Source organism: Muntiacus reevesi, chromosome 10 (assembly GCF_963930625.1).
Source record: "Muntiacus reevesi chromosome 10, mMunRee1.1, whole genome shotgun sequence".
Lineage (NCBI taxonomy): Eukaryota > Metazoa > Chordata > Mammalia > Artiodactyla > Cervidae > Muntiacus > Muntiacus reevesi.
In genome coordinates, this window is record NC_089258.1 from 73,736,583 (window position 1) to 73,763,067 (window position 26,485).

The window sequence follows — 26,485 nt, forward strand, 5'->3', positions numbered from 1 at the left end:
ATCTGGGCAGGCTTTTTAAATCAAATACCTGCCATATTTCATCCCCCACACCCTGCACACTTACTCAAGAACACTAAAATGTGAACTGACAAACATTATGGGTGTTTCAGGCCTGATTTCTAAGTGGCATTAAAGTCCTCCCCTCCAAGATTTACAGCCCGGCCTCTCCCCACGTCTCATCTTCTGAAGAACAAGTGATTTCCCTCTTTGGAATTCATTTCAGTAAGATGAGTTGATATCTACATCCCAAGCATGTACTCCAATAGTTCTGCTTTTCCCACCCCATCGGCTTCCCTGGTGGCTCAGTAGTAAAGAATCCGCCTGCCAATGCAGGAGACGTGGGTTCGATTCCTGAGTGGGGAAGATCCCCTAGAGAAGGAAATGGCAACCCACTCCAGTATTCTTGTCTGGGAAATCCCATGGACAGAGGAGCCTGGTGGGCTACAGTCCATTGGTCACAAGAGTCAGACATGACTTCATGACTGAGCACATGGATAAATACATGCAGAACAAATGCCAAACCATCTTTTTAAAAATTCTTAACATTATTATGGATTCAAAGATTCAAATGAGGGTGCACCCCAGGCAAACTAAGCCAAGCCACACTTCATGCCATCAGGCCTCCAGCATAGCTTCCCAGGGTAGCTGACTCTTTTCTCCTCACTCCATCACTCCCCAAAGCACTGTGGACATTGATCAAGCCACCTCTCTGAAGACATCCTTCCCTTTGCCCTTTGTTTTTCCGGGAGTGAAATTAAAAGGTTGGATTAAAATCACAGGCAAAGTGTATATGTCCATCAACAGCTGAGTCGCTAAAACAAACCGTTGTACAGCTGTGCCATGGAGTATTACACAGCAATGAAAAGGGAATGATCTCTTGATCTAGTTAACAACATAGATGACTCTCCAAGTAATTATTCTGGGTTTTAAAAAAAAAAAGCTAGACATCCCCCTCCCTCCAAAAGGAGTACATATGGCATAATTCCATACATACATAATTCTACAAACTAAGCTAGAATAACAAGGAGATGAGTTTGCTTGGGAATTAGGGGTCATGGAGAGGGCTGGGAGAGAAAGATTACACGGGGCATGAGGAAATTTAGGGTGTGATGCATGCATTCATTATCTTAACTGTCGTCATGGTTTCAAGGGTATGTATGGATGTCAGAACATCAAACTATATGTTTTATGTGCATTTTATTGTATGTCAATTATACCTCAATAACGTTGTAAAAACATATAGTCACAAAATGATCTCTAGAGGACTTCCAACTCAATTTTGTTTTCATGATTTCTCTTTGATCCTTTTACAGAACTCCCTTGAAGAAATGTCATTAGCCCCAAGCAAATATCCTTTTGTTGTCACAAGGCACCAGCCCTAGGTTTGCCAGCTGGAAAAGTTCTGAGTAGCCCTCACAATAATTAAGGTTGAAGTTCTTCACTCCTCTTCCCCAACCAAAATCTTACTGGATCAAATGTCCTAAAAGATGACCTTTATTCTCTGTTTAGGGCATTAGCTAAAGAAGAAAAATCAAAATAAAGAAAAACTTTTTCCAGCAACTTCCACTCTTATGATATAAATAAACTGAAGCCAAAGATTTTAAAAGCTGCCTGGTTGCTCCAGGGCTGACCCAGTTATTGATGAAAAGGGTTCTAATAAGGAAAGAAGGCATCTCTTCCATTGTTGGAGCGGCACCCCTACCAACAATTAACTTGTTGGAGGACTAAACAGCCATCCAGAGATTGGGGGACATGGATGGTTGAGGTGAGCATGTTTTTTTCAAAATCCTGCTTCAACTTCCAAAATGAACCAGCCCAACTTAAAGTTCCACGATTTCTGACCGCTGATCTACATTCCTGCAAAGTTACATCTGAGATAAATGTGGTAAGTGTGTGTGTATGTGTTTTAAGTTGCATCATTATTTTCTAACTCATTTACTATAATGAAGAAATAGACTTGTGGTCGTTTGAATTTATGGGCTTCACTGGTGGCTCTGAGGGTAAAGAATCCACCTGTAATGCAGTAGACCCAGGTTGGATCCCTGGGTTACTAAGATCTCATGGAGAAGGGAATGGCAACTCACTCCAGTATTCTTGCCTGGAGAATTCCATGGACAGAGGAGCCTGCAGGGCTACAGTCCATGGGGACACAACTGAGTGACTAACACTTTCACTTCATTTGAATCTGGCCTTGGCAACTTAAAAGCTTTGTGATTTGGACACTCCTTTAACTTCTCCAAGCTTCAACGTCCTCCTCTAAAATGGAGTTGAACTCAAAGGGCTAAGCCGAAGATTCTATAAAATGGGAAAGGCACAGGGCCTGGTATGTGGAAAACATTCAGTCATACTTTATTAAACCTGCATTGTAAACATTTATGGAGGTATCATTTTGGAATCCCTTATCACTTCCTCTGATAAGCATTCACCTAGTTACAATTCAAAACCATAGACCTTAGAGCTCATCCTTCTCTCACTTTCCATCACATTAATAATCTGAATCCAGGACTTCTCTGGTGGTCCAGTGGTTAAGAATCCATGCTTCCAGTGCAGGGGATGCTAGTTCAATCCCTGTTGAGGGAACTAAGATCCCACGTGCTTCAGGATACCTGAGCCCTCACTCCGAAACTACTGAGCTGCAAGCCGAAATGAAGATCCCACGTGTGGCTGCAACTAAGACCCCATGCAGGCGAATTAAAACAAAATCTTAATTATAATAATAATCTGAATTCACACACAAGAACACATTAAGGAAATTTCCTATTTAGAACAGCAATAGCTAATGCTTATTGGACACTTAAAACGGGCCAAGGGTTGTTGTACGTGCTTTTCTCGGTTTGTCATTTAATCTTCACAATAGTCCTGTAAAGTTGACCCCCATTTTACAGATGAAGAAACTGAGGCACAGATAAAATCATTATCCCAAGGTCCCACAGCTAATAGGAGGCCAGGGGCAGGTCCGCAGGATTTAAATACACACAATTTCACCTTGGAGTATTTGCACTTTGCCACTCTCTCTACTGCAAGTGTTTTTTTAAATGGATTTTTAAACACAGACCTACCTCTTTGGTAATGTTGGGTATTGAGTCATAAAAATCACGGGCTTCTTAAGGAGTTTTCAGAAATATTGTGTTGCTCTCAGTCGTGACTGGCTCTTTGCGACCCCATGGACTGTAGCCCACCAGGCTCCTTTGTCTGTGGAATTCTCCAGACAAGAGTACCAGAGTGAGTTGCCATGCCCTTCTCAGAAATATTAGATCATCATTTAGTTACGGTTGTAGGCAGGGCCATAAGTAAATAACCCAGACCTGGTAAAAGAAAGTCTCCTGAGAAAGAAACCCCACTACTTCCGTTCATAGATCATTCCAAAGTTTAATAGTCAGGAAATTCTTAAATGACAACTAATTTAACTCTCTTATCTGCAAGCTAAGTCCCATTCCTCCGGTTGATAAACCCCAACATTTCCATTTCTCTTATTGATTCACTCAACTGTTAAGGAAACATTTGTTAAGTGTGAACTATATAACAAAACTTTTATTAAGTATGTGGGGCCCAGTTCTGTCACTGACCTTGGAGCGGAAATGCTCTTAAGTTCTGATAGGATCAACCGGGAAACTGGCCAAGCCTGTGTGTGTTAGAGGTGCGGCTGCAGTGACAGGGTGGACAGGAGACCCTCACTTGTGGAGGTGGGCGCACAGATTCAGGCAGCGCCTTGCAGCCCACTTGTGGCCTTAACATACAATGAAACCTCTCAACACAAACTCAGCTAGCGCAATCCCCCAGGAGGTGGTGAGAGAGGAGATTGGAAATGGGCCAGTCCCCAGCAGCCCTGTCTGGAAAACCTACACTTTCCTTTTCCTGCGTCCTAAATCTGTCCAACACCCCCAGCTTGCCATCTTCCCTGTGTAAACTGCTTTCCAAGTACAGAAGACTGTAATTAAGTGGACTGTCTCTTCCACAAACACAATAACTTCAGAGGCTGAATGAGAAAGGTCCGGGTGTGATGTTGTCAGCCCGGGAAGGCTGCAGGCTGGGAGGCACGAGGTCTGGATGTTGGCTCTGGGTCCAGTGTGCTGCAGTCTGTTTTTACCGAGCACCTAAGCTCCTGGGATGCTGAAGGAAGACCCTGTCTCCACCCTCAGAGAACTTACAATCTAACTGCAAGATACAGACAAGCGCAAGACCCTGTGAGGAGCCACACGAGTTACAAGGAGGTAAAGAAGAGTTACAAGACAACCCTGTGCCAGCAAAGGTCCGTCTAGTCAAGGCTGTGGTTTTTCCAGTAGTCACGCATGGATGTGAGAGTTGGGCCATAAAGAAAGCTGAGCACCAAAGAAGTGATGCTTTTGAACTGTGGTGTTGGAGAAGACTCTTGCAAGTCCCTTGGACTGCAAGGAGATCCAACCAGTCCATCCTAAAGGAGATCAGTTCTGAATATTCATTGGATCCTAAATGAAATTAGTCCTGAATATTCTTTGGAAGGACTGATGCTGAAGCTGAAACTCCAATACTTTGGCCACCTGATGCGAAGAACTGACTCATTTGAAAAGACCCTGATGTTGGGAAAGATTGAAGGCAGGAGGAGAAGGGGACGACAGAGGATGAGATGCCTGGATGGCATCACCGACTCAATGGACACGGGTTTGAGTAAACTCTGGGAGTTGGCGATGGACAGGGAGGCCTGGGGTGCTGCAGTCCATGGGGTCGCAAAGAGTTGGACACGACTGAGCGACTGAACAGAACTGAACTGAACTGAAAACCGACTATGATCCAGTTACCCTCGCACTTCATTCAACCTAGATTTTGTTCACTAAAAATTGAGATAATTCCTGCTTAATCTACTTTACGGTGCTCTGGGGACCTCAGAGGTGAAAGCTCCTCGAAAAGCATAAAGGGCAGTTCACAGTAGGGACTGTTGATTAGCGACGTAATGGTGCTAATCTGCACACTTAAAGGATGTTTCATTCAGCGGTGCTACAGGTTAAGTGGAGCGGAGAGCTAGAACGGTTGCAATACGCTGGTAACCTGCTCCAGCGTTAAAAAAAAAAAAAAAAAAACACAGGCTTCATCTAATGTGGAGCGGAATCCGGAGCAGACTCCAAACTCAAATCCTGGGAAACCGACGTCTCTGTCTGGCCACTCCGCTGGTTCCCGGGGGTCACTCTCCGGGAGCCCGCAACACCCCGACAACCCGAAAATCCCAGATCGGGGTCCCGAGCTCCCGGATCTAGCCGCGAGCGCCCCCTGGCGTCCATCCTCGGACACCGCCCTCTGGGGCGCGGACGCGGGGCCGGACCTCGCGGGGTGGGTGGGAGGAGGGACGGGGGTGTGGTCTTCTCGCGTGAACAAATGGCGTCATCGAAGCGACGGGCCCGGAAGGAAGTAGCGTGCGGAGGGGTGTGGCGGTTTCTGCGGTCGCACTGGGGGGTTCGGCAGAGTACGGAGCGCCTGGAGGGACAGACAGCCTGGTACGCGGCCCGCGCCCCTTCGCGCGCGCGCTGGGCCTCGGTGAGGCCCCCGGGCCGGAGCTGACTGACTAGCGGCCCTCCCGGGTCGCCTGCACAGCATCCTGTGTCCCTCGGGAGAGGGCGAGCAAGCCCTTCCCGTCTCGTTCCTGCCCCACTGTAGCCTCTCGGCGGGGCCGAGCGGGGGCTCAGGGAGGGCTCCGACCCCGCGGCTCCTGAGGGGCCGCGCGACCCTCTCTCGGAAGAGGGCGGGGAAGGGGCGCGCGGTGGGGCGGAGGGGGGAGGGAAAGGATGTTTTCCGCCGCTGCCGATCGGTAGCCGGAGGCTGCGCGGGGAACGTCGAAGAGCCTCGCAGACCGACGTCCGCGCCCGAGTTCAGTCAGACCCGGGGGGCAGAGTCCACACGTCGCGCCTGCGAGCCCGGGGCGCGCAAAGTCGGGAGCCTCGCTGTCAGTGTGGAGAAGGAGACGGCACCCCCACTCCTGCCTTCTGGCCTGGAGAAATCCCATGGACAGAGGAGCCCGGCTGGCCACGGTCCGTGGGGTCGCAGAGAGTCAGACACGACTGAAGCGACTGAGCACGCAGCGCGTTCTCAGTTACTGTCGTTTCTTCCAGATCATTCGGGGTTCAGGAAATGAGCCTCTGGGTGCTCGTTCTTTCGCGTCCCGGTGCCTGAATGCTGTCGACCCAGGAGCCTCTGTCTTCCCAGCCTGGGGGACCCCGTTTCCCCCCGCTCTAACTGTGGGCTGGGAGAACCTGTCAAGTGCAAAGTGCCAGTCAAGCATATGGGCGGGAGTGTGGCTTCATCCTTGCCCAGAGCCCTGTATCTGGCTAGGGCCAAAGGAAGAACGGAGAAGGTGGAGGAAAGGCCAGAGAATCCCGCCCTTCTGAACTCTGCTTGCAGGCTGTCTCTGTGGCTCCAGCACCCGAAAGGAGTCAATAATGGTTTCCTTTGAAATGGCAGGCAATTAGGACTGGGAGGCTCTGACCAGAATTACACAGCCGCAACCGCCTGTCACTTGACATCCTCTGTAATTTGGGGCCAACATAACTGCAGCTGCCTCTTCCCTGCTGCTGACATGCGTGGCTCCGGTGACAGCCCGTTGGTGTTCACAGGAAGAGAGGGCTGTGTTCTGAACGCTGCCCACCTGGCGCGGGTTCTCCCCTGGGCCCGCGGGCTGTCTGGAGCCACTGCCTCTTGCAGAAGGTGGAGAGTGTAATTCCGCAGCTGAGGCTCGGGGGGTTGTCGACTGAGAGCAAGGAGGAAGAGGTGTAGATCTAGCCTGGTGTTCACACTACTACAGGTTGGCCATGAGCCACTTGCAGGAGCTCAGCTTGGGGAGCTACTCTGGCTTCCAGAGCTCTCCTCCCACAAGTCAGGGCACACGTTCTCCTGTATCTTTTTCCCCCAGGGTAGACGTTCGCTGATGGCTCAGTTGGGAGCGGTTCTGGCTGTGGCTGCCAGTTTCTTTTGTGCGTCTCTCTTCTCAGCGGTGCACAAGATAGAAGAGGGACATATTGGGGTGTATTACAGGTAAGGCAGCGACGGGGAGAAGCTGGCCACTTCTTGTCCCATGACTCTCCTAGTCAATGGGTAACAGATTCTGCCGGCAGGTTGCATTTACATTGTGTTGAATAGGAAAGTCTTCAGACTGAGCTTTGTGACAGTGACTATGGAAGGGGAATACACACACGCACGTAAATATATAGAGAAATGTAAATATGAAACTTACTAGTCTGATGCCATGGATCGTAACTGATACATGTGTTAGGTTTAGAGAGAAATGGAAAGGCAACCGTGCTCCTTGAAGATCATCTCTGAAACACTGTTTTCTCCTACTTCCCTCTGGGCATCTTGGTACCACAAGCTCACCTCTGGGGAGTGCCAGTTCTTCATGGCAACTTGAGATATAATTTGGACCTATCCTTTAAAATTAACATTTCAGGGAAAATGAAAGAGCCTGCAGGTTGATTTGTACCCATTGAGGCAACCTCTAGGATAGTGATACTTAAATAACCTATTCCATCACTTTATTTTGATTGCTCTTTAAAAGAAAAAAAAATGTATCTGTGACTTACATAACATGAAGCAAAGAAGCACTTGTAAATCTTGGGTTGCTTTCCTTTGAGTAATCTCCATAACCAAGTTTTTGCTTTAAATCTTTGTGAACTTCTTATATGCCTTTATGAACTCCTTCTTAAAGCCCTTTGATGCTTTTTCTCTGGCTGCCAATAGCAAGTTCTAGAAGTCTGATTGGCTTCCACTCTCCCCTTTAATTGTGTTATCCCACTGTCTGCTTCTGCGTCTTCCAAAGTGAAAGTCACTCAGTTATATCCGACTTTTTGAGACCCCCATGGACTATACAGTTCATGGAATTCTCCAGGCCAGAATACCGGTGTGGGTAGCCTTTCCCTTCTCCAGGGGATCTTCCCAACCCAGGGATCGAACCCAGGTCTCCCACATTGCAGGCGGATTCTTTACCAGCTAAGCCACCAGGGAAGCATATGTCTCCAAAAATGACTTTTAATTCTGTTACCATTCACATATAGCATGACTACAAAGGTAACTCTACGGCCCCTCAAAAATATTTAGATGGTTTATAAAGTTTCCTTAAAATTATTCTTTTGGTTGTTTGTGTCACTGAACTCCAACATTAGTATCATTAATCGGTCACTGTATTAGTGAACTTAACTGACCTTGTGGATTCTCACAAGCTCAACAGATGTGACAAAAATAAAACACACCTCTTCTCTTAGCTAAGAATCTGCCTGCCAAAGCAGGAGTTGTAAGAGACAGGGGTTTGATCCCCGGGTCAGGAAGATACCCTGGAGAAGGAAATAGCACCCCACTCCAGTATTCTTGCCTGGAAAATTCCATGGACAGAGGACCCTGGTGGGCTACAGCCCGTGGGGTCGCAAAGAATCAGGCTCGACTAAAGCAACTGAGCACACACACCTCTCTTATCTCAAGGATAGCCAGGGATTCTACTGTCTTTATTCCACTTTGTCTGTGTGCCATTTTTCTCTCTGCAAAAGCATGAATAATGGTTTTAGGTTTTACCATCAGGCTTCTTAGACTAACAGGGTCGAGCTGAGTGGAAAAAACGGATCCGTGGACATGGCTCTGGCACTTGTCCATCTGTCTTAAATGCTTATGGGGCTGCAGAGAAAGTGGGCCCAAACCGTATCGATGTAACAGACACGTCTTTGCTAACTGAGCCTGCCTGTCTCTCCCTCCACTGCAGAGGTGGTGCCCTGCTGACTTCCACCAGTGGCCCTGGCTTCCATCTCATGCTTCCTTTCATCACATCATACAAGTCTGTGCAGGTATACTGGGCTTGGGGGGCAGGGGTGGATGACTGCAGATTTGGGGTGGTGATTAATGCATGATTTAGAATGATTTAGCCCTTGGATGAGTGGATGAGTGTGATGCCTTTTCAAGGAATCATTTAAGAATAGATCATACATATAATACAGGTAAAAGGTATGAGGCTCCATGAACCATTTACTGTGGAGTTTTACTTAATTGTTGAAATAGCTGAATGGGGTCATTGCCTTGGCCCATAGGTCCCAGGTGGGAATTATGTCTCTACTTCAAGACAGAGCCAGAGAAGAATCTGTTCTGAATGCACAGAAGGAAAAGTAGGATATGTGTGCGTGTATGTGTGTGTGTGATAAACCACAGGCTCCCAAGATACATGGAAATAAAACATGGTAATTTTGTTGGTTCTTATTTTAACATGAGAGATGTGAACATAACTTGTGGGGGTTGCAGGTTGTTGAACTTAATGAAGGGAAATGACATCTAAAATAGGGATAGGATTAGCTATGACAGATCTTAAGCCAGGCTGAATTAGACTAGTCATCTTTGAAGTATGTCCAACAAGAGGAATAAGAAGATTTAGAGAATGACTTTTAAACTAACCCAGGAAAGTATCCTGGGTTACCTCATCAGCATTTGCCCTGTAGGTTTCTTCTGCTATTTGCTATGCTTTATGGTTTTCAAAGTGCATTCGTGCATATTATCTCATTTGAGTCTCCCAGTAATCCTGAGAATGGGCTGAACAGGTTTTACAGGCTGAGAGGTCCAGACTGGTAAATGGAAGAGCTGAAAGTAAACACAGGTCGTGAGACTCCTAGTGCAGAGGCTTCTCCACTAAACCATTGTCACTCACCTTGTTCACACGGTGGTTCGTTTACCGCGAAGCTGGGGTGGTCCTTTTGCCGGTTTAGTCTCACTGCAAACGAGGAGGATTCAGTGGGGGTATTCACATTTAACAGAGGCAAAGCTTAACCCAAATAAGTATTCAAGACCAAGGCCGAGGGATTCCCAAAAGAAGTCACCTTCTTGGTCACGTCTCACCTTACAGCATCTTCTGTCTCTCCTATCTCCAGACCACACTCCAGACAGATGAGGTGAAGAATGTACCTTGTGGGACAAGGTAAGGTGCCCAGAATAAAGCTGTGAAGCCCAAATAAGAGGCAGGGCCATCTGACCAGCTGCAGTAAGAGACAGTGGAAAGGGACGCCCCCCGGCTGGTTTCACCGAGTTCCATCTGCCCCTAAGCTCCCTATGTTCTGAGTTGAGTAGGTGGTGGAGTCAGGTTTGGAAGGGCCTTGAAGGCCTTGGTGAAGGCTTTTAGCAGATAAATGACTTGATTAGAGGAGGGTAACTTTAACAGAACTAAATATGGAGAACGTTGGAAAGGTGGTAGGAGAAGACCACAGGGGCAGGGAATTGAAAGAGAACCGCACTGCAGTGGTACGATTGAGAAGTCTAGGTGGTCATTCTGAGCACCAGGGACAGAGCAACCAAGGAAACACACGCTTGGACAAATACGGAATCGGAACTTCCCACAGGATAACTGGCCTCATCTCATCACAAAGGCTTTGAATTTGGAGGGCCCTTCGGTTGAAAAAGAGACATAAAGACATAAGCAATGCAGTAGTGAACCTTGATTAGAGCCTGGTTCCAACAGAACAGCTCTAAAAGATGTTATGGAAACTGTTAGTCATCTTGGACTACCACAGCAGAATACCATGGCCTGGGTGGCTGAAACAATAGACATTTATTTTTCTCATGGTTGCAGAAGCTCAAAGTTCAAGATCAGGGTGCCAGCAAGGTTGGTTCCTGGCCTGCAAGTGGCTGTTTTCCTGTGTCCTCACATGGCCTTTCCGCTGTGCATGTGTGGAGAGAGAAAGATCTCTGGGGCCTCTGTCTTCTTTGCTTTACCAGTCCGGTCAGTTTAGGGCCCCACCATTACAACCTCATTCAACCTTAATCACCTTTGTGAAGGCCCTGTCTCCAAATGCACTCACTTTGGGGGCTCCAGTTTCAGCATGTGGATTTTGGGGAGCACACAATTCAGTCCATGATGGGGACTTGTGGGGAAAATTAGAAAAGGACTCGTTAGATAAAGAGGAATTATCACTCATTTCCCTAGCTTTAGGAGTGATATTGTGACTCTGTAGGGGACTGTCATCACTTAGGTGGTTGGTGCCTGCCAAGTGTTAGGGGGTAAAGGATCCTGACTGCACCTTGCTTTGAAATGTTCAGCCAAAAAAAAAAAGAAAAAGTAGATCAATCAATAGGTAATAAAATGTTCATGATTGTTAAATTTAGGTGTTGGTATAAGAGTGTTCGTTGTACTGTTCTTTTCTTTTTTTTTCCATTTATTTTTATTAGTTGGAGGTGTGCTGTTCTTTTCTGTATGTTTGAAAGTGTTTTCTAATGAATATTGAGGGCAAGGGGGGAGGGGGCTGAATTAAAGTGATGGTGAAAACAGTGAGAAACACTGACCAAAACATTCCACATTTTTAAGTTCTGAGAACCCTGTGACCTTCTTTAGTCTTTTCCCTGTGATTGGTAGCTTTATTCAAAAGGCTTTGCAGAGCCAAAAGATGTGAACTACTCTTCTTTTATCCCAAAAGTTTAACTTTTGTCCTAGTGGAGATGTTTTTAGGAGATATGATTTCTCGGGAGATTTTATGATAGAAGCTCAGAAGGTCTCCTGCCATGAGATCCACACTCCTGTGACCCCCATGAACCTTCCTCCTTTCCTGCCGAGTCCCACGCACGCGCACACACATACCTACCACCACCACCCTGGGAGAGGGCCAATATCCCCAAGCTCAGCAGTGACCACACTGCGCTTCCTCCAACAGCGGTGGTGTGATGATCTACTTCGACAGAATCGAGGTGGTGAACTTCCTGGTCCCACATGCAGGTACCTGCTTGCAGTGCACCTCCCCTGCCCCACCTCACCCCTCTCCTGCAGCCCACTCTCCCTGGCATCATCCCCGAGTCTCCCCCCACCAAACCCCCATGTCTGTCGTAGCATCTCGGAAGGGACAGCCCATGTGTCTGAGAACGTGACAGGTCCCGCCCTCCTCACTCTGAACATCTCCTTCCCCGCAGTGTATGACATAGTGAAGAACTATACAGCCGACTACGACAAGGCACTCATCTTCAACAAGATCCACCACGAGCTGAACCAGTTCTGCAGTGTCCACACGCTTCAGGAGGTCTACATCGAGCTCTTTGGTAAGAAAATCTCTTCGGATGATCACCTGCTGCCTGATTCAGCTGCCCACAGGGCAGGGTGGGTACCGAGGGACTGGAAGTGGTGAAGAGCCAGTGCCCGGGAAGCAGGCAGTCACACGGGGCACTCCCAGGAAACACGGGTGCCGATGGAAGAAGATGGTGAGAGTGGTTGAGTGTTGGACACGGGAGTCACAGTGAACAAGAGGACTCGCTCCTGCCCTGCATCAGACCTGGGATGGAAGTATGTTCCCGTGTCCCTGAACTTCCTTCTGTAATGAAGAGGGGTCAGTTCTAGAAGAACCTTAGAGATTACCCAGCCCAGCATCCTCCTTTCAAGATAAGGATACCAAGGTCCCGAGGGGGAAAGTCCCAGAGCTGGCTGGGAGCAGAGGTGAAGTCCAGACCTCCCTCCCTCGGCTTCTGGCTCCATCCACCCCACCCTGGATGAAGAGCACAAGGGCAGTGATGAGAACTGCCAGCTTACGTCTTTGTTGTTGTTTGCTTTAGTGTGGTTTTTGGTTTGTTTTTTTTTTTCCGACCGCACCACGAGGCATGTGGGATCTTAGTTCCCCAACCAGGGATCCAAGGCACACCTCCTGCACTGGAAGCGTGAAGTCTCAACTGCTGGCCTCCAGGGAAGTCCCAAGGGGTCACATTTAATTCTAGAAGTGGGACAAGGACTGTAACTACTTAGAGTTCCCAGAACCTTTGTGGCTTTTGCTTGTTGTTAGTGATGGTTTTTTACCCTATACCCATAGAGAAGAATAGGAAAATGCTTAAAACAGAAAGGACCCACTTTTGTCTTAAGTTGACACTTTCTGAACTTTTTTCCTGATCAACAAAAACATAGCCTGACTTCAGCAACAATGCAAAGAAGCATTTCAGTGATTGTTATAGCTCATTTGGGGTAAAGCGTTCTATTAAATTCACTGCTAGGAGTGTTCTAGAAGCCAGGGCTAAAAGCAGATTAACTTTGCAGCCAGTGGTATAACTATTCTTAATGCCAGGACCAGCCAGTGGTTTTTCCCAGGAATCTTAATTTAAAGGACTTCAAAGGACCTGGAGTGAGAACATCCCGTAGACAGATGTGGAGTCGTTGGCGACACCAATGATCTTAACTAGGCAAACAGCCTTTTGCCCTGTGTTTCAAATTTGGGAAATCATCAGAAGCCATTTTAACTTTTCTGCAGATGAAAACAGGTCTAAATTCACTTTATAGACTTTGAAGTTTCTTCCTGCGTTTGGATTTGGTGTGCTAATGTTTAGAAAAATTCAGCACATTTGCTTTTTTTTACCTCAAACTGATAGAATTTCATAAAATATCATTAGTTTTCTCTCTAGCCATTATTTTAGAACTAGTGCCAGAAAAAGAAAAAAGAACTAGTGCCAGTAAATGAACATTACAAAGCATTTGCAACAACGAAAGTTCTCTGATTTCTATGAAGAGAGAATTAAATGTGAAATTGTTCTCCATTAGAAAACTTCTCACTGTCTTGTCTTCAGATGAACTCGGCAGCTCAGTAAAGTAAAGCTTCCTCTATGGAGGAGCTGGGGATTTATGTTTGTGTTGGAATATTTTCCTTTTTAAAGTTCATTCTTGCCAGCAAGCACTGTTTTGCTTAGCATCCATTTGCATCTGCAAAGGAGAAACTTGCGTCTCTAATCCTGTGTCCTGATAATGGAAAGGTTTTCTCTGGTCCCCTCCTCCCAGTACTCGTAGCCCTAACTTTCAGCTTGATGCAGTTTTTATCACCGCTTACTCCGAGGCATCCATGTTTCCCGTTTGAGGAAAATGTTATCCAGTACTTTGTGTTTACTTAGTTCAGTTCAGTCACTCAGTTGTGTTCAACTCTTTGCGACCGCATGGACTGTAGCACTCCAGGCTTCCCTGTCCATCACCAACTCCCGGAGGTTATTCAAACTCAGGTCCATCAAGTCAGTGATGCCATCCAACCATTTCATCCCCTGTCATCCCCTTCTCCTCCTACCTTCAATCTTTCCCAGCATCAGGGTCTTTTCCAATGAGTCAGTTGTTTGCTTGATTTAATCAGCTCTTAACTTAATCAGCATGTGTCAGCATAACCATCACCCATAAACAACTTGGTCCTGGTGTAAATTTGTTAGTAAAGTATCTTGTAAAATATTTCTTCAAGATTTTCCTAGAAAGTTACTAGCCCAGAGCCATGGGTATCTTCCTTGACTCAGATAGAATTTAATATGGAAAACAACCATGTTATTAGCTTATAGGGGGTACGAGCTATCTCCCTTAAAGTTTGGCCTGTCTCTTATTTAAAATAAAAAAAATGGAATGTGATGTTCATCTTGAGCCATCAAATTGTTAACACCCATGTCAGGTGTGAGGTGCTGCCGTTATGGGCATTTCTGGAGCATATGCATATGTAGAAACAGTAAAACCCCTTGCTTAGTGATATGACTGTTGAAGAAAGTACTGTTCTAACACTAACGATCAAAGTGTAATGATTAAACATGTTCTTTATCTTGACTACTGATTAGCTTGAACACATCTCTGAACCTCTGTGGGCCTCAGTTGGAGCATTTATAACAGGCAGGGAGTTAGACTTGCTGTTCCTCAAAGGCTCCTGGACCAAGAATGGCCACATAAAGCAGCTGGCCGCTGACAGTAAAGGAGGTGGTTCCATGTAGGTGTCCGAGGCTGGTTTCATGGTGTCCGTTCCTCAGGGCCCTTCCAGGATCTTTTGGGATCTCATGGGTGGGGGCAGGGAAGCAAGCTGACAGCTTGCTCTGGGGTCACAGCTAGAGCTGCGATCAGTTACAGCTCTTCCAACACTTAACCATAAAATGACTCACAGACAGAAGAGTCAGGACCAAGGCAAACAACACATCAAAAGACTCAGGCTCGGGACCTCCCTGGCAGTCCAGTGGTTAAGGCTGCACTTTCAGGGCAGAGGGCATGGGTTCAATCCCTGGTCAGGGAACTAAGATCCCACAAGCTGAGTGGCTCAGCCAAAAAAAATCATTTTTGAGTTCCTGATGGATTAGTCTTCCTTGGGGCCTCTCTTGACATCAGAGTCTGTTTTTGTTTTGGAAATTTGTTAATAGATTTAGTGTGCTTGACCCCTTTCAAAATACCTGACGTGGCTGTCCCACCTTCCTTCTTTGTGAAAGATGGGCGGCCACCTCTCTGACTGCTGTCTGTAGGGAAGGGCTGCTTCCTGACTCAAGAAATGTGCTGGAATTGTTTGTTCTTTTAAAGCTCGGCTCCCTTCCGGGGGAGGTTGCTGTTTTTTGAGGCCCCAGGGAAAGGACACTCCCATCTGGCCACATAGCGGGCCCAGTGGGTGTCCGCGGTGAGAGTCTTCCAGGGAGTCTTCAGACGTTTGAGCTATGATGAGCGCTCTGCCTCGGGACAAGCTTTGGCCCGTTGGGTACATTCCCGAGCTGGTGTCTTGCCTGGCTCTCTACCCCATGCTTCCCTCCACCCCGCCTAGAAAGCATCTCAGCTCTGTGTTCTGTCTGTCTTGATTCCAGATCAGATTGATGAAAATCTCAAACTGGCTCTGCAGCAAGACCTGACCTCCATGGCCCCCGGGCTCGTCATCCAAGTGAGCACCACCCCGGCGGGACACCCCCCCACCCCGCCCCCACCCCCAGGAAGGCACAGCCCATCTTCCAGAGCATGTCCTGTCTGTGCAGGAAGACCAAGGACCGGTGGGAGCTGGTCCCTCTGCACCCCCACCTCCCCATCAGGTGCTGTGTTTCTCTCTCTGCAGGCTGTGCGGGTGACGAAGCCCAACATCCCGGAAGCCATCCGCAGGAACTACGAGCTGATGTGAGTGGGCCCCGTGCCTGAACGGAACCACCGCCCTGCCCTCCTCCCACTCATCCCATCCCAGGGCTGACCGAGCCGTGCCACGCGTGTGGTCCCCCCTGGAGTGTCTGTACAGCCGTTGCCCTGGGAGACGGGGCAGGCGTGTCAGGCCGCTCACCTGGGCTCCATGATCAGAGGGCACAGACGCTCTTCAGAGAGGCAGGGAACCCTGCGCTCCCTTCACGGCTCAAGCCGGAGAAGATGGGGAGGCAACTGAGTGGGCAGTCGGGTGCCTTTCATACAAGTCAGTTACGCTTTATCTCTCACATGTGGGCTTTGAAGGAGAAGGCCAGCCGTGTTACTGTCTGCAGTATATTCACCTTCACCTGGGACCTTACGGAGCCTTCCAGGGCCTTCTCTGGTGGTCAGTGGTTGGGCCCAGGTGAAGGGCCACTGGCCCAGAGAGCACTTCCAGTGCAGGGTCCGTGGGTTCAATCCCTGGTCAGGGAACTAAGATTCCATATGCTGTTCGGCACAGGTAGATTTACAAACAAGACCAGACCTCCCGAGGGTGAAAGGAATGACAGCTTGCCTCACAACAGGGCAGGGGGCTGGCTCCCTGGGGCCCAGTGAAGTTCCGAGGAAGCTCGTCCCCAGTGGCCTCAGAGCTGCACGCTTTCCTCCCCTCCAGGGAGAGCGAGAAGACGAAACTGCTGATCGCAGCCCAGAAGCAGAAGGTGGTGGAGAAGGAAGCCGAGACAGAGCGGAAGAAGGCCCTCATCGGTCTGACTGTGCTTCTGGGGTCCGGGCGACCGAGGGGCTGACGGGTGGGGGGCAATTCAGGAAGCCTGGGACACGGCCCTCCGAAGCCTTCCCCACGCAGGAGCGGCCTTCGTTCCCCGGGAGCAGAGCTGAACTTGTCAGATCGTGGCCGAGGGTCATGAGCTCTGTTTCCCCACGCCTCCTAAATGAAAGGAGCCCTTCCTGCTAACCCCTCATGCACAAAGATGGTAACACTGAGGAGCCCTTACAGTGAGCCTCAGGCTTTTCTAAACACTTGTGTGCAATTCATCTGACTCCTCACACCCCCTCCCCGCTCCCTGGTGAGGAAGCCACCATCCATAACCTACTCTCACTGAGCCAAAGCTCAGAGAGGTTGAATCACTGCCCAGGGTCACATGGCAGGGGAGCGAGGAGAACAGGGTTCAAATCCAGGGACTCGCCTCCCGGCCCCAGGTTCTCCACCACTGCTCCAGACTGCCAGCCACGGCCCTGGCCACTTCCGAAAGTGCGGGAGGGAACTCGTACCTTAACCCATAAAATATTCCTTTGGAAGGAACACCCTGTGACTTAGGAGAGAGGTCGGGGCCGGCTCCTCACCTTCATCAGAGGAGTGACTCCCCCTGGGGCTGGGCGCCCCCACTCACTGTCTTGCACTGATACTGTGCTCCCTGGGGTGTCCCACCCCTGCCCGGGGGACCTGCGTGACTGCTCTCTGGGCCAGTGGCCCTTCACCTGGGCCCACCCACTGCTCTGCCTCAGGGCCTCAGATGGGGTGAAAGGGGAACAGTTTTGAAATATCAGAGCCCTGAGGCTTTTCTCCACTAACACAGAGGCAGAGAAGGTGGCGCAGGTGGCCGAAATCACCTTTGGGCAGAAGGTGATGGAGAAGGAGACGGAGAAGAGGATCTCAGAGATCGAAGGTGAGCGGGCCTGAAATCCCTGCCTCCCCTTTCCTCAGACCCTGCCCTGCGGCCAGGGGCCCCAGCATCCTTTCCTTCGCTCTGCCTTCTCCCTTCTCAGACATCACGGGTTCTTTGGAACATGCCTCGTTCTCTGTCCTCTGACTCAGGTTGTGGGGAGATGCGAGCCAGCCTGGGATTAATTTTCCACTTAAGTCATTCATCAGATTTGAGTTGGGTGCCTTCAGGACTCTCCTGCTGAGCTGGGCTTTGGGAAAAGGGGAAGCACATGGTCCCGGCTGTCTTGGACCCGCAGTTTGACCCCGGAAGTAAACCAGGAAGCCAGGTCGGAGCAGCAGCCTGCTCCCCTCTGCCTGCCCCGCCCCCTGTCACAGGGGCCTGTGAGTCCTGTCGCTTTGGCCTCTCGGGGTCCCTGTGGATGTTAAACCGGGTGTGAAGAAGACACCTGTCAGCACTGGTATCACGAGCTGGAAAAAGGTGTTTCCTTGCTGGCTTTTCTGGTGTCACTCACCTTCCGGCCCCTGCCCTCATCCCCCCGCCCACCTCCTCCTCGAGCAGACTGCAGGCTGAGAACGCCCTCAGGGCCCAGCCCCAGGCTCCACGGCGCCCTGTCCACTTACACTCCTGACCTGGCCTGTCGGGCTTAGCGGCCGTGGAGGAGCCAGTGAGGATTTCATGGATCAGTGGTTCCTCACGGGGAGCTCTGAGCCGGGCGGCACATTTCTGTTTCTTGTAAACACGAGTCACCAGGTGCTAAGGCCAGCCGAGTTGGCTGCTGGCTCCCCGGCCGACCTGCAGGCTCCCGCCAGCCGGGGCCCTGCTGAGGCTGCACAGTGAGAACCCACCTTGCTTCCCAGGCTTTGGTGCAGGTGTTGCTCACATGAGGTTGGCCTCATTCCCAAGGACAGGGAGGAAATATCAACAACTTTGTATCAGTTCTTGACGGAAAGCTGGTCTCAGCAGATTAAGGAAGGGGATTGTTTACCTAGTAGAAGTTTAAATCGGTCATAGTTCAAATAGGTGTTAGTCTGGACCATGGCCTGTAATTCTCTTTGAATCTGGCCAGCTTAACCACTGCTAACGAGAGCCTTTCTGAAACGACCGATGGAAATAAATGAAGTTGGCAAAGGGGCTGTACTATTTTGTTTACGGCAGTTGGTTTCAGGGCAGCTCCACCTCGGGCCGCATCCAGAACCTTCTTCGGGCTTCCCTGGCTCTTGCTGTGTGGCACAGGGGGAGAGGGCCAGGGCCAGGGCAGAGAGCTCAGAGACGGGAGGCTGAGGCGGGGTCCCAGCCCTCTCCTACCCGCCCCAGGAGGGGTCGGTGGGTGGAAAGAGGATATGTGTTTCCATGACACCATCGGAGAAGCCGCTGTCAGGCACAGCGACAGGCTTGCACGTGGTCAGCTTGTCCCCGCCACCGGGAGATGCTGGCACAGCACTTTTGCATCCTGGTCAATTTTCACAACTTGTGAAACAGGAGAAAATGCCTTTTTCCCAGTTTCGTAAATAAGAGGATCAGAGCCCAGAGTAACCAGAGCAGTGTGCCCAGGATCATGGGGCCAGTCGGGAAAAGTTGCAGGGACCTGCTTTCTGATGGCCTCTGTGCTTTGATTCTCTGCATTCTTTCCTTAAGATGCTGCATTTCTGGCCCGGGAGAAGGCCAAGGCGGATGCCGAGTGCTACACTGCCATGAAAATAGCTGAAGCAAATAAGGTAAAGGGCCAGTGCTGCTTGGCGAAGAGAACGTGTGTTACACTCTTTGCAACCACTGCCTCCCGCCGGCCCAGCCGTAACCGAGGACTCCTGCCCACTGTGGGCCAGGGCCTTCCCTTTCCCTCGGACCCTGATAGAAGTTTAATTGTGCTGATTTGTTAAAATATTTATTTATTTATTTGTTTGACTGCATCAGGTCTTAGCTGCAGCGCGCCAGCCCCGGAGCACGCAGGCTCGGCAGTCGCCATGCGTGGGCTTTGTTGCCCTGCGGGGTGTGGGATCTGAGTTCCCTGACCAGGGATCGAACCCCATACCCCCTCATCCGCATTGGAAGGCAGGTTCTCAACCACTGGACCATCAGGGAACCCCTTCACGTTGCTGATAAACACAGACACTCCTAACCCTCACAGCTCTCACCTTGAGGACCTGAGCTGAGCGCTCTCGCAGAGACGTGGCCGTGCAGCGGTTGGTGCTCAGTCACTTGGTCACAGCCGGCTCTGCAACCCCAAGGACTCCAGCAGGCCAGGCTTTCCCGTCCTCCACTATCTCCCGGAGTTTGTTCAGACTCATGTCCATTGAGTCAGTGATGCCATCCAGCCATCTCATCCTCTGTTGCCCCCTTCTCCTCCTGCCCTCCATCTTTCCCAGCATCAGGGTCTTCACGTGGTCACTAATATAACAGCGAGACTAGGGAGAGGAGGTGGGGTGTGGTTCTCACAGAGACCCTCTCCCTGTGAAAAGTCAAGGGGTGGCCCCCCAGGCTTTTCCCTGATCTGGCCTCACCACCATCCTCTTTTCTGTTTTTGCTTCCAGCTAAAGCTGACCCCTGAGTATCTGCAGCTGATGAAGTACAAGGCCATTGCTTCCAACAGCAAGATTTACTTTGGCAAAGACATCCCTAACATGTTCATGGACTCCGCGGGCAGCATGGGCAAGCAGTTTGAGGGACTCACTGACAAGCTGAGCTTTGGCTTGGAAGATGAGCCCATGGAGGCAGACTCCGAGAACTGAATGTTTCCGTCCACAACCTCCGATGACTCTCCGAGACAGATCTTTTATTTTTTAATGAGGAACCAGGATGTCCCCTCCTTTCCACACTACCTTCTTTGACTCTCTTCCACATACTGTGGTGAAAAAAAGAAGAAATGGACCTAAATCTATTTTCCTTCCTGGGAAGGGTAGGACAGGGACTGATGAACTGGGGTTTTATTCAGGTAAGTAGGTTACGTGATGTAGGTTAAGCTTTGGAAAAGATGGGTTAGAGCTCTGACCTCCAGGCACTGATTTTTGCCCTTCTGAGGCTGGCCTAATTAGGGATGCTATCAACAAGAAGTGGGAGAAGTGCAGAAGGTCGCCTCCAGGTGATCTGACTGCCCTGGAGTGGGGAAAGGCAGTCTAGCCATCTCGAGCTGCCTCTACAGTGAGAGATGCCCGTGGGTGAGGCCCAGCTCCTCAGCAAACGCACGCTTGTGAGTTTGCCAGCAGAGCATAGAGAAGCGGCCTTGGAAGATGTTGGCTCTCCTGGCGTTTATGGCCAAGTGTCCGTGAGTCACCACCCACACACGCCTCCTCAGGCCCAGGTGAGGGTGATCTGGTGCTAGCTTTGCAAGCTTTTCTACACACCACCCTCCCTGCCCCAGGGCTCAGAGCATGGTGGCTTCTGACCTCATTTCTGAGTCACGATTTGGCCACCACCCCCAGTTCTTTTTCAAACTTTTCACCTATTCTGTGATTTGGTTTTGTTTTGTTTTGTCTTCCCTCCACCTGTTCATTGGTTCCACTCAGCATCGAGAAGACAGGAACAAAGACCTCTCCAGTGTCTTAAAAGCTGCTGAAGTGGGACCACAGTACCCGTTCACCTCTGTGGTCCCTGCTTGGCAAATGGTGTCTGTTCCTTGAGGTCAAGTGTCTTTTTTTATTGTTGTGGAGATTCTGCATTGGAGAGCTCCTCTGGGTGAGAAGGATGGGCTGTCCTAAAGCTGCCCCAGTCTCAGCGCCTGGGACTTGGGCTGAGAGCTCATCTGATACAGTGATAAGAGGGAGCCTGTTCTCTGAGCAACTCGCGTCTTTAGATCCAGGGTTCGGGGTCCCAGAGAGACAGCTGTTGGGTTCGAGTCAAGTTCCTGCCCGCATCCCTGTGTCAGAGGGGCCACACCAGAATCCACGCAAATGTTTTTTCATTACTCATTTGGGGATTTGGTTAAGGGAGCACAAACCAGAAACCGAGGTTTCCTTATGTCCTGGAGTTGGAGTCGGGGCGGGGTTCTGTACCAGATCACCAAGTGGAGGGCAGCTGTCTGGGGTGAACTTGCAAGCCTGTTGATTTCGTCCACGACAAGCCCTGGCTTAAGATTTGTTACTAGCTGCCCCTGCCCCCACACCAAGAAAAACTCCCACTGTACCCCCCTCTTCTTGGTGGAACATGGTGATAATATCTGGGACAGATTTCCATGTCATTGATGAACCCACACCTAGACTGCTGATTTATCGGATGGTCCCAAAAGCCGGGAATTGGAGGAGCATTCAGCTGGCCTAAGAAGACACAAAAGGTTGGCTTGTCTTCATTTAAATGTTGCCCTTCTCTGTTCTGATTTCTGGAACTTTGAATTCTCAAACCACCAGTCCTGGTCACACTTTGTGCAGGGATCCAAAATGTCCAAGGATTGATGGATGTTAATGTGTTCAGGCGTCTTTGCAGAAGGCAGTTAGTCTCCTAAGACCAACACAAAGCATCCATCATTAAGATATACTCACCCTCCTCTCACTTCAATGCCATGAATCACTTGTCAGGAGCACCCTGTCACATCCAGCATCCCTGACTTACATGTTTGTCTGCTCTTCTGTTCTGAGACTGGCTACCTAAGCTCAGAGAATACTTCTCTCCAATGGGATGCGCAGCATGGACATCTCAGCCTGTCCGAATAACACGCTTGCTCAGGTGGTTAACCGGAACACTCCTCTAACACTAGCGTCCCATGATGGCCTGTCTCTTGCACTAGATCACAGGAGAGCCTCAGTGAAGTCCTGCTACACCTGCCCCCCACAATGTCAACGTCCCTTCTTCTGTAAGCAAAAAATACAAGTATTGTAGTTCCCATTCGTTTAATTCCAATGGTTGTCTGTACCTGCCTGAATAGGAAAATCATAGGAATGGGCTGTTTCCTTGGCTTGGGACAACTAACCAGTCTGTCTTTGTGACTTCGTTTCGGTAATGCTTACTAGAGAACCTGATATGGAAACATTTGAATTCTAAACATGTTAAATATGACAGCCTGCCATATGGCAGGCAGTAAACTCATGGCTGCTATTGATAAATGGAACCTCTATCAAAATAAGGAACTGTTTCTAAAATTCAGCTTTTGTAGGATTTTCCAAGGAAAAGTCACCTTGGTTGAATGTTTCTCACTCATTAAACTTTGCAGAAGTGATCTATATTCGGTACCTGTTTTTAATCACTTTTTAAATATCAGGACAGAATGTCTGAAAGGAAGCCACACTTTGTTCATCTTTATCTGACTAAATCTGGAGGGATCTGTGATCATAATAAATTAAGGAGGGGGGCAGAAATTACTGGAAGAACTTTAGCAGTATAGTCATCCCTCTGTATCCATAGGGGACTGGGAGCCCCTTGGATACCAAAATCTGTGGGTGCTCAAATCCCTTATATAAAGTGGTGTCTTTAAAACCACCCTCCGTACCCGTGTATCCACAGCTACAGAGGGCTGACTATATTGATCCAAAAAAAAAAAAAAAGTGGATTTTTTTAAATGATCTGTTGTAGTGTCTGTGGGTCTCTGTATCTTTCAACACATAACTTCACCATTTATAGAGTAAATGGTGGAAGTGAGATGGACATATTGACTGACTTACCCAGTTTGATTGAGGATACGTGAATCCTGACTAGTGGCTACTCTGTCCAGGGCCACTGCCGCTTTAGTCTGTCCGGTAGGTTCTAGTCACTGTTTCTGTTGTTGGCTTTTAAAAGAAGTGATAGCCGATCACTTTGTATTTTCATTCCTCTCTATTTCTGCTTTTGTGCAAGCTGATAATTGAATGGTCAAAACTAACTCTACTGGCAGAGAGCCCCAGGACTGAATGACCCCCTTTGTAACTGAGAAATGACTCTTGTTATATTAATCATTCTTCAAACAATATGCTGGATTCATTTGCCCTGGGTCGATAGATGGAGGAACTGTTTTGGACAACCCTGAAGGTGTGATTTTATGTGTTTGTTTTATTTTCAGTCTTGCTAAATAAAATGAGTCTTTGTATTTATTTTTCTTTTATTACAGTGAAATTTAGCAGTAGCAGGTATTAGGTTAGGAGATACAAAGAGGTAAAGCATCTCTGCCCAGTGAGTTAAGTCACGACCCCAAAATATATTCTGATGAATATCTATTCCCAGTATCAATGTAGAATAAACACAGCTAATTTATAAAAATGGCATCATTGTACAACACAGGGGATATAACCAATATTTTAAAATGAATATGAATGGAGCATAGCCTTTTAAAATTGTGAATCACTTATACCATACACCTGTAACAAATAATATTGTCCAACAACTACGAGTTGCAGTGGTAACTTCCCTGGTGGTCCAGTGGGTAAACTCCGAGTTTCCACTGCAGGGGGCCTGGTTAGGGAACTAAGATCCCACCTGACGTGCTGAAAGTCCAAGAAAACAAAGTGGCATCATGGTCAGCTAGCTGTTATCTAGCTCCTCAGAGACCAAAGAAGAGGAAATTGGCTCACAGAATAGAGCATTTTAAAAGATTTTACTTAAGACTGGCTACCATTGGAAAGTTGGACACATAACGACTGAATAACAACAGAATTTGAAACAGGGAGAAGTGGTTATCTGCACATAGAAAATGAATCCAGAGATTAACACAGACAACATTGTCTTCTCTGATGGTCTGAGAAATTGGGGCCATTCTATGCTGTTTGGGATGGTTTAAATGTCCACTTCTCCATGGGAAAGACCAGATGGTCTCTAAAGGTCCTCCCCAGCCTCAGGTTCTAGAGTCTGTATTGCCGTTTTCAAAAGCCAAATGTGACAGCGTGTTTGCTGAGGGGTTGCTGTCACGGCTTCTCTCCCTGAATTCATTTAAACTGGAACACGGGCATTATTTGTCCGTTTCTCTTCAGTGTCAAGTAACCAGGCAACAAATTTTTTTATTATGTTATTTTTTTTTTTAATCCTCCCCAAAGAATCACAATGAACTCAAAGGAAAACAATCTTAAAATCCATAATTTTTTCCCCCACAATTCAGGGCCTTAGACTACAGAGGTGAATGTTTTAAAAGTTTGATGGCATTTATGGTAAGAACATATACTAGATTTTTAGAAAGTTGTTTATAAAACCTGTTTCTCTGGGTATTCGACTTTCTAATCTCTTTTCCTCTTTGTCCTTGCAAACCACTGGAGTGATTTAAGGACAGTTACTGGTGATGAGGTGACTTTCAAGGACCACATGGGGGAAATGAAAGGTTAAATTAGATGGTCGATGTCCCAGAAAGAGGAAGAGAAGAAATGAAAAAAAGGAGGAGGAAAAGGTGGGATAAAATTCACTCAAAAGTACAGCTGTGTTAAAAAAAAAAAAAGAAAGAAAGAAATTAAAATGATAATGAGACTGGAATCCTCATTTGTCTTTACAATCCTTTTTTATTATCTTTACTTCTGTTTTTATAAGGTCACAAAATGGTAGAGATGAGAAGTCCCTTAGAAATGAATCCACAAGAAATCCTGTCCTACTCACCTTGGTCTCCTCTGGTTCCTCTACGGAGAAGACGCCTCAATAAAGGTTGTCTAATGGATAAGGTGTAGGGACGAGACACGTGTTCATTGAGCACTCGCTTGGGGGAGCACTCGGCTAAGCTTGTGTTACAGGTTTACCTTGATTGATCCTGACGGCAACTCTGAAGAAGAGACTGTTTTATACATGAAAAACTGAGGAGTTCAGTTGCTTGCCCAAGATCACAGTTTAGTGATGAAACCAAGATTCAACTTGGGTCAGTCTTGTGCCGCCGCCACCCAATCTTGCCACCACTCTCCTCATTAACTCAAAAGTTTAAATCACTCTTCTGACACTTTTGGGGGAGCCACACTCACATACACCACTGAGGTGGAGAGGCTGACCTTGCAGTTCAAAGACCTGACCTATTAAATAAAGATACTCCTACTTATTGTCATAATGACCTATCAACTTTGCGTCTCTACAACAAGCGTCTATGAGTATATTCACACCATGAAGGGCTGGTCTAGTCATGTTTTAATTTTTATCACTCTGGCAGGAGGAGAAATTATTAAATCCAGAGACATTTTACTTGAACACAATTACTGCAACCCCAGTTTACAGAAAACCCAGTTTTGTGTACCTGGTAAATGGAAACTCCCCCAAAAGTCCTTGATGACAAGAACCCTAGGTTTTGTTCAAAGTAATTTTCCCAGAGCAGACATGAAACTATCTTAGTCTCCCAGGGTCCAGGAAGGCAGTGAGAGAAGAATAAATGTTGCCCTTTCTTTCAAGAAGACTCAAAGTAAGCCCACTCACAAGACTACCTGGAGAGCAAATTTTAGACCCTTCTCCAACAAAATAGCATCTCATTCATTAAGCTGAATTAATGTTTGAGAATCTTTCAACAGTCCAGCCATACAGCCAAGAGTATTTTCCTTAGCAAAATCCATCTTTCTACTTGCCCAAAGCACCTAGCATTTCACCATCCGACTACTAAACTTTAGTATTTTATGGTGTCAACTTCTGTGTCACATGGCGCCTCATCCTGTCTGTGACCTTCATATAGCCCAGATGTGGACACACAGACCTAAGGAATAGGCTAAAAGTGTGCAGAGCCCAGGCTGGACTGTCCCAAGCTGTCTGGGCCCTCCTCCCAGAAGTCGGCTCCTGCCACTGAGGAGATTGCAGTGTGGATCATCAGATCTGAGCCTTAAGTCCTAACTACACCCTGAGATTTGCAAATCAAATGCAATAAGAAAGAATCCAAATATCTCATTTTCTATTGGTTACATATTGAAACCTTATTTTGGATTTACTGGACTATGTAAAGTGTATCGACTGAAAAAGACACACAGTGTGAGAGTTGCCAGTTACGTTTTATTTGGGGGCAAAATGCAGACTGCAGTCCCGGAGGCATCATCTCAGACAGGTCTGAGACTGCTCCAGAGAGGTATCTGAAGTGGTGCCTCCCGGGCTGCAGTCCACAGTTTGTCGCAAATAAAACTTAACTCGAAACTCTCACGTTGTGCATCTT

At 48.1% G+C, this 26,485-nt stretch overlaps 1 protein-coding gene across 7 annotated transcripts; it reads left to right on the forward strand.

The window, feature by feature from the left end:
* Positions 1 to 1,488: 1,488 nt before the first annotated feature.
* Positions 1,489 to 23,483, forward strand: ERLIN2 (ER lipid raft associated 2). Of its 7 annotated transcripts, XR_010664575.1 has the most exons (13): positions 1,489 to 1,885; positions 6,875 to 6,996; positions 8,708 to 8,789; positions 9,858 to 9,904; positions 11,628 to 11,689; positions 11,881 to 12,006; positions 15,517 to 15,590; positions 15,759 to 15,817; positions 16,488 to 16,579; positions 17,410 to 17,499; positions 19,135 to 19,214; positions 20,028 to 20,428; positions 21,000 to 23,483. XR_010664575.1 is itself a non-coding variant. In XM_065946564.1 (12 exons), exons 1-12 carry the CDS (start codon positions 1,757 to 1,759, stop codon positions 20,223 to 20,225), a joined length of 1,161 nt encoding a protein of 386 aa, XP_065802636.1. In that variant the 5' UTR covers positions 1,489 to 1,756; the 3' UTR covers positions 20,226 to 23,483. The 7 variants fall into 7 exon arrangements, 6 of the variants coding, with proteins under 6 accessions (XP_065802636.1, XP_065802638.1, XP_065802639.1 ...); XM_065946564.1 differs by having other exon boundaries at positions 20,028 to 23,483; XM_065946566.1 differs by lacking the exon at positions 1,489 to 1,885 and adding an exon at positions 5,363 to 5,465 and having other exon boundaries at positions 20,028 to 23,483.
* Positions 23,484 to 26,485: the final 3,002 nt, after the last annotated feature.

Coding starts and splice junctions, on each gene's coding strand:
- ERLIN2 (XM_065946564.1), top strand. CDS start 1,757: ATGGTTGAGGTGAGCATGTTTTTTTCAAAATCCTGCTTCAACTTCCAA. Junction 6,997..8,707: donor CATATTGGGGTGTATTACAG/GTAAGGCAGCGA, acceptor CCTCCACTGCAG/AGGTGGTGCCCTGCTGACTT. Junction 16,580..17,409: donor GCGGAAGAAGGCCCTCATCG/GTCTGACTGTGC, acceptor CCACTAACACAG/AGGCAGAGAAGGTGGCGCAG.